At 42.0% G+C, this 7930-nt stretch overlaps 1 protein-coding gene across 1 annotated transcript in view; it reads right to left on the bottom strand.

The window, feature by feature from the left end:
- SKOR2 (SKI family transcriptional corepressor 2) overlaps positions 1–7592 on the bottom strand; it is a 28828-nt gene extending 21236 nt beyond the window's left edge. The window contains exons 1-2 of the mRNA XM_018561012.1: positions 5821–7592; positions 5305–5362 (exon numbers count right to left, since the gene is read on the bottom strand). Of these exons, the coding sequence (XP_018416514.1) occupies positions 5305–5362; positions 5821–7581 (1819 nt within the window). The 5' untranslated portion in view covers positions 7582–7592. The remainder of the gene's footprint in view (positions 1–5304; positions 5363–5820) is intronic.
- Positions 7593–7930: the final 338 nt, after the last annotated feature.

Genomic DNA, 7930 nt, shown 5'->3' with positions numbered 1-7930 from the left:
GGGTTCGGAAGGTCTGCTCTCATTTTAAAATACCTATACACTTCATGATCATTGGCTGATCCTGCTGAAAATAACTGAGCAGGACCACAACCATCCAATTACTAGAGATGGGCAAGTCTACTCTGGAATTAAGTGAATCCTAAGGCCCATGTTACACTTATAGTCCTGTCACTGGTGACAACTCACCAGCCAGCAAAATGTCGCTCCCTTGCTGCTCCCCAAGTGAGATTCTGCAGCAATCTAGCCCAGTGAGGAAGTGATTCCATCCTTGTGACACCGGGCTTAGTATACAGCAAATCTAGTCTTTTAAGATGAATCATGCTGAAAATGTGCACGCACATTTTGGGGAGACATACAATTCCTGAATCCAGCAAATTAGAATAAATGGATTCTATGATTCATATTGAATAATCCTGCCTGCATATGTAGTCTATCTCTGTATTACAGAACTGAGATTGGAAAGGATAAGACCGTTTTGGGGGCCAGACAGGCTCTGAGGCATGAACATGTGTTGACAGGTAACATGCTGACAGAAGGATAGAGGAAAGCAAATACGTCATCATTCTAGTGCTGCTCCTTTATCACCCAATCACATGCTGAGGGCTAGCAGGTGACCAAGCTGTACTGCTTAACTGCAGAAGGAAAAATGGAGGTCACTAACCTGGCTGTTCTGTCTATCAGGCAGTGGCGTCACAAGGGGGATGCGGGGGGTGCGGCCCGCACCTGGGTGTCACCCCCTCTACAAAGTCGGGCACCCGGTCATGGACCGAGAGCCCGACAGTGTCAGGAGAGAGGAGGGGACCCGGCGGCATACCTCATCCCACCGGTTGAACGTCCCCTCCTCTCTCTGCCGGCGTCCATCACCAAAATGGCACCGGCAGGCGTCAATTAGATGACCGCACATGCGCGATGATGTCACTGCGGGGGTGTCACCCGGTCTCAGCTCCAGGTGACACCCGGCCTTGGGACGCCCCTGCTATCAGGACTGTGTAAATCTCGGGACTGGACGGACAACATTTTAAATCCTTTTGGCAGGTAAACCAGCTGCCATATTTGTGTATTTATCTGCTGGCCTGGAGCACGGCATATATCAAAAGGACTCTACACTTTGAAGCGGGTTGCAGAAATTAGATTGAGATTTGACATATTGTCATGATCTGCTTGGAACACATTTTGACAACCAACAGACCTACATGCCTCTGGTAAGAAAACTTTTCATGTTTGAGTGCAGAATGTGTAACCCGGAATAAATCTTAGGGCATAATAGCCAACTGCCAAATAGCCAAATTAGCCAACCTGGGTGCCAGATCGCATATGTATTCATAATCCATTAAAAGGATAGGGGATAATATTTTGGCAGTTTGATTGATTTCTAATGTCTGCGTCCTACTATAGCCCTCTTAGTGCGACAACAAAACAAAGCAGTATAGTTGCATAATATGGCTAATTATGTAACATTCACTACATGTTGGTAAGCAAGTAAACAAACTGGATGATTGCCATCTGTGCTGCGTGGGATGAAATGTATTATTTGATTTTCCATCAATTTCTACTGATATATCTCAGGAGGCACCCATTAGATCATCATGATTGAGCGATACCATTTTGGCATGCAAGTTGAAAGGAGGGGCAATACATTTACTACTAAATGGTCAAACCCAAGTGTGTATGGCCGCTGTATGACAGAAATGACACGGCTCACTTATTCTCCTAACAAACTTAGAAAAGGCAACCACTTTTACACACCTGAGCAGCAAAATACTTGTTTCAATAATTCATAAAGTTATCATTGACAGGAACAGATCTCTAGACTGGTTCTTGCCCAAGGTAAATTGTCCATGTTCATGGTAAATGGGGAACAGCTTCTAATGTTGGCCATACATGGGAAGATCCTTTGGGGTTTTTTTCACAGGATCTGCAAGCTGTCCATCTTGTAGTTCAAAAACGTTACCAGCACTCCAGTTTAAACGTGAAAAAGATCCATTTAATGACAGATATTTGTCATGCAGTTCATTGCATGACAAATATCTGTCATTAAATTGATTTTTTTTACCTTTAAACTAGAGTGCTGGTAATGTTTTTGAACTACATGTTATTTCACGTTGCAATCCGTGGTCATTTCAAGCACCCACCTGGACTATACAGGTTTCCATTACTAAACGGTAAGGAGTGCAGCAAGATATTTCGATACCGTACTGTCCATCTTGTAAGCACAACAGATCAATCAATGTAGCCATAGCTGAAATCGTTCCTCAAAGCCTATATTTTTTTGTATACAGGATAGCCAGTCCCTGTCTATGAAAAGCGAGGGATCCTTAACATAGATCATTCAGCTGCTGAAGATTCTGAGAGTGTCCAAAATATTTTTAGTGGTTGGCTCTAGAAACGCTTTGTCTCGACCCTACAAGTGAAAATAATTCTGTAGCCGGGAAAATTTGGTTGATATTGCCAAAGAACCAGCTTTTATTTATGGTCATGATGTGGTCACTGGGTATGGTGACCACAATGTAAGGACCCTTAAGGTGCCCATACACCTTACGATTATCGTACGATAATCGTATGCGATCGACTTTTCGTACGACAATCGTAACGTGTGAATAGAGTGCCCGACCGATAGTACTATACAATCGTACGACGTTTGACGATCAAGCATGTTTGAAAACTTTGGTCGATCGTAAGATGTTCGCATGGTTGGTGGCGTTTCAGGGATGTTCAGATACCAAGTACAGTACTCGGTACAAGTACAGATACTTTTCCAGCTCCAAGACTAGACTAGAGAAAAACTCAAAAGTTAGGAGGCAGCTGTCATTTTTAAGAAGCATACGGAGCTCCTGGGATTTGTGCATCTCTGTTTTAGTGCATTATTTTTTTTTATAAACATGCACCAATACCATTTTTCCAAGTACAAGTACTGATACTTGTCCAAGTACTCACAGATACAAGTACTGATACATTTTTGTTTATTGCCATGTGACAGTTTTTCTAAAACAATACAGACTAATGATTTCAGGACAATGGTGGAGCGCCAGAGCCAGGTCCCAGCTGCAACCGCTGCAACCCTGGTAGTTCTCATGAAAATGCCAAGTATCGGCACTGGTATCTGAACTGGTATCTTCACGTGCCTACTTTGCTCTTTTGGAAGATCATTGGATGGATCCCAAATACTAATAATGATACATGTCCCAAATTCGCAGTAATTGATAAGTCCTTGTGACAACTACTACATTATACTATGCAAAAAACAAACAAAAAATCATTTTAGATGCAGAATGATCATATACAAATACGATTTTTATTATTTAAATTTTTTACATGTTTAATGTTACATGGTGTTTTTTTTTTAATTAGATTCTTCCCGCTGGCTCAGTTACTGATTTCTCAGATTCATCAGTCTACAGTTTGGTAATCAGAATCAGTATTATTATTAAAATAAAATGTAACCAAAATGTGTAGACAAGGAGACCATTCTAATCCAAAGAACTGGGAGTCCCAGCAATCAGGTGGACATGCAGATTTGCTGGAACTTTTAGTTCCTCCACAGCTAGGTGCTCACAAGATAAGATTTCATCTTCAAACCGTAATACGTTAAATATATAATACAGGGGTATATATTGTGACACCAGAAAGTATTACAGCTATAGTGTTCTGATCCTTTACATTTGTAAGGAGAGCTATGACACTGTTCCCAGGAAAAGGCCCGGCTCACATTTGTTTCATTAATTCTTGTACTACTTCTCTTGCCGTGTAACCTTTTGTGTTAATAGAAGGGCAGATAGCACACGACACGCTGATGTAAATGAAGATTTAACATGGCAGCGAGGCCTCAAAGAGGTTATAGTCAGATCTCCATTTAACCATTAGAGCAAGAGTCTGACTATGCCAATATGACCGTTGAGAGGTGGACAGACAGAAAGTTACATGGAAAGATAAATAGGTGGATAGATAGATAGATAGATAGATAGATAGATAGATAGATAGATAGATAGATAGATAGATAGATAGATAGATAGATCTTTATGCATTTCTCTTTCTCTATGTGCACAAGATCATGCCATGCCATCGTTGGGTAATCAGCAGTGGAAAAATTAGTGTGCCTATTACCATTTTTTTTTAAACATTTGGCTCTTCTCCAAAGCAGCTGCATTGAGTTAGATCTCTCCTCTTAGGAGATGCAGATATATACAGCATGGTAGAGCTTAGGGTGAAAGATTCCTGGAAAGGCATTGATATGATATGTTCAAAAATATGGAAGCCACCAATAAATCGAGTTATAAGGAACTATTGTTAATGGAATACAAATAATATACGCAGTGTGCAAAAAAGCAAATCTCATATAACATAATATATACAGCATAGGCATTATAAATATGCATGTTTCATGAATCTGATGAATGAAAGTTGTTGTGATCAGGCTTCAAAGGTTCTTCATACGTATTTCATATGTGTAGGGATCTATTTAGTCTAACCAATAATACCGGTAGTTGGGTTGTGAAATGGTCTCTTTCCAGAACTTTGTGACCTTTACAGATGCCAACTGTTGTATCGAGTAGGGAAAAAGTCAATTGCCCAAAATAGATTTATCCAAACAAAGTTATTGTTCCCAAGGCCACAGATAGGAATTTCTACTTTGTGAGTATAATGGAAATTCTGCTGAAACTTTTGTGCATTTTGATGCCAAGTTCATTCTAGGCGATAATCAGATCATCCAACTGCCGTCTCGTGTCTACGGCTTGCTTTAGCATAGGCCCCCATAGGCTCAGTTAAAGTGAAAGGTCACATCACATGCTGCCTTTTAATTGTGTACATGCCTGCTAATGATTTCTTATGCGGCCTACAGACATTAGATGCTGACTGGCCCTGCTTCGTCATCTAGCCACAGAATGGTCTCTCTAACTAATTTGTCTAATGAATGATCATGGCACAAAAATTGTTTTCACTTTGGGCAAACGTTCATACTTGTCCGTTTGGAGACGGAAGGTGTACGCTGAGTAGACATCTCCAAGGCTGGCCCCTTTTGGAGAAAAACAACAGCAAATGGCCAGAAGGAATCTAACCCAGCGGATCGACTTTTACCCCCCATAAAACCTGCGCACCTACAGCTGTATAAAGGTTCTTCTGTTCAACCATAGGTGGTCGAATTAGGCAAACCTTCCCTAAAGTGTGTAGACACCCAGTTCTCAATCCAGTAATGACTCTACAGGCAATTAAAAAAAAATTAATGAACCACAAGTTACTTATTTGCTCAGAATAGCAATATTTTAAGTGTCTCTCAGAGGTAAAAGCCAGTACAGAAAAAAAAATTACCTGAGTAGGAATCATCCTTCTGGGGTAAGTTACCATTCTCTTCTTTGCCTTTTTGTGTCTACAATAAAGAAACATAATGTATATGCCATATGCACAGGACCGGCTGCATACATTACGATATACCAAATATGCAAATTACTATTTAAAGAGACATGGATGAAACCACTGATTGTACACTCCTACAGAAAAAAAATCAGGTCTAATAAGAGCCTTTTCGATGACTGTATATCATGCATTATCAATGCTCTAAGTCTATGTGGCTGTATAGTATACCAAAAAAAAACATACCATATGGGTCTAGGAAGAAGCACGCACACCTCCACCAAGAAGAGAGGGGCCTATTTGCATGTAAAACATTGCTCCCTGTGGCATTGTGTTAAAAAGCTAAACACATTGAAGATTTCATTTCTTTAGGGCATCTAGTTATCAATCTTATTATGCATACATAACCCGTTCAGCCTAAAGCTGCATTTAAATAATAATAATTAGCTCAGCAGCCTGGGGGGTGATATTTACTTCTTTGTAGCAGGGCTCCTCCAGTGATGTATGACGGGGGCTCGAGTCTTTTGGAGTGGAAGAAGGATGCTCTACGCTTTCCAGTTTCTCAGCCTGGGTTTCGCTCCTAGAGCCAGAGAAAGGGGACCTGTCTTTGCATGTTTTCTCATTGCTTTCCACCAGGCCTCTGCTTTGGAGGAACTGGCTGCTTAGGCTTTCCTCTTCCTCTTCTCCAGGCTGCTTGTTGGTTTCCACATCCACGTCCTGCTCTTCATCTGAGTCTGAACTGTCACTTTGGTAACTGCAGCTGGTTCCAGGCGAGATGTGCCGATCGCCAGGGAAGTCCTCGAGGTTGCCATGCAGTTTGGCAATGCTTTCTGTGTCCTTGACCACTGGCCTGAAGGCAGAGTGGTAACTCTGTTTCCGGATGGGAAAAGGGGGAACATCCAATACATTGGTCCTGGTTTCAGAGGATGGCCTGATGTCACTGGATACTGGAGAGCTGGAACACTCATTTTCAAAGAGGCTGTCCCCAGTTGTGCTGAGGCTGCTTCCATCACTCTGGTCAGCCAGCTCAAGGAAGGCCTGTCTTAAAGTAGGGTTGTCTGTGATAGAGGTAAGTGCGCTAGGCTGAGGCTGGAGATAGGTAGGAACTGGAAGACCACCAGGAGTTCTAGGTGGCCAAAACATACAAAAAGGGGGATAAAATGCATCTTTCCTCCCAGGCCAGAACAGACCCGATAGGGCATTGGTCTTCTGACCATTAACAGTGTCACTGTCATCTTTCTTCTGACACAAGCCAAAGGCAGGAAAGGTATAGGGACTTGGAAAAAGAGTACTAGCTTGAAACTTTTGCAACATGCCAAACCCTTTGCTGGGCACTGGAATGACAGGGTAACTTCTGGGAGCCTTGCTTGTGATGTTGGTGGACTCTATCTCTTCTTCCTCTTCAAACCGTGGCCTCTTTTGGTTAAGTTCTTGCCCAATCATATGTGACAAGACTCCATTGGGTGCCTTTACAGAGTTCAATGAATGACACTGCCCATGACTTAGAGCTCTTTTCCGGCTTCCCCCATTAAACATGGCTTTCACATCCTCCCAGGCAAACATAACTTCATCTTGGGGAGTCTTCTCTGTGAGTTTTAAATGTCTTCTCCAAGAGTTGAAGTTGGCTGCATCCGGCTGAGTGTATTTTGCCTCTGGAGTTCGATGTGAGTGGAAGATAAACTTATTGGGAGAGAAGTACATGTTGCAGTAGGTGCATTTGATACACTTTGCTCGTGAGCTGTTGTACCTTGCTGGGATGAAGCTCCCTCTGCTTCCCCAAGCACATTCATGAGTCACATCAAACGCAAAATTATCTGGTAGTTTGGGAGGCCTGTTTTCTCCTAGGAAAGACTTACATAGTCTCTCAGCCTCCCTCTTAGTGATCATCCCACATCTTCTTGAAGAGATAGGCATTGCTCCTGCCCTCCTCAAAATTTCCAGCTGCACTGGGGTGCACTGCACACAAGTGATACCAAGTGCTACCCGTCTGTTATGGATCTCATTGTAGCTATAGTTCTTTAAGAGGGTGTTGGAAATTTGGGCAAGACACAATCTCTCCTGGCCATCAATGACCAGAGATACAATTGGGATGCCATACAGAATGACCTGGCTGACTTGGTTAGGCTTCATGTTGGCATGGCTGACCCTGGGTTGGCCAATGGTCTCTTGTTGGTAGCTAGTTGGTGGGGAAGCCAGGAGAATGTCACTAGTTCCTGTGAGTGGGCTGGTGGCCATCTCTGTAGACGTCAGTGGAAGTATTGTCTTTGGTGTGGTAGTTGCCTAAAATAGAAGAAAAAAACATATATAATGAATAATATTTAAATGGAAATATGAGTAAATAATTTTGATTAAATTAGGTTAATATACAATAAATATGAAATATGATGATATAGATGAAATAACAGGAAGCCAATTTAGACGGCTGTGGTCCCCCCATAGACTTCTGTTTCCAGGCGTTGAGCTGGATAACTTTTATTTTCCATAAAAAATAAAATATAAGTAAAACCTGTAAGCGGCACTTTACATCGGTGCTTTGCAAACTGAAAGTCCCATCAGTACATGTTTTACAAGCAACTTCACATAT

The sequence above is a fragment of the Nanorana parkeri genome, unplaced genomic scaffold, assembly GCF_000935625.1.
Source record: "Nanorana parkeri isolate BGI_ZX_2015 unplaced genomic scaffold, ASM93562v1 scaffold492, whole genome shotgun sequence".
Classification (NCBI taxonomy): domain Eukaryota; kingdom Metazoa; phylum Chordata; class Amphibia; order Anura; family Dicroglossidae; genus Nanorana; species Nanorana parkeri.
Note: the sequence above shows the minus strand (reverse complement) of the source record. Positions and strands in the feature narration are given on the sequence as shown.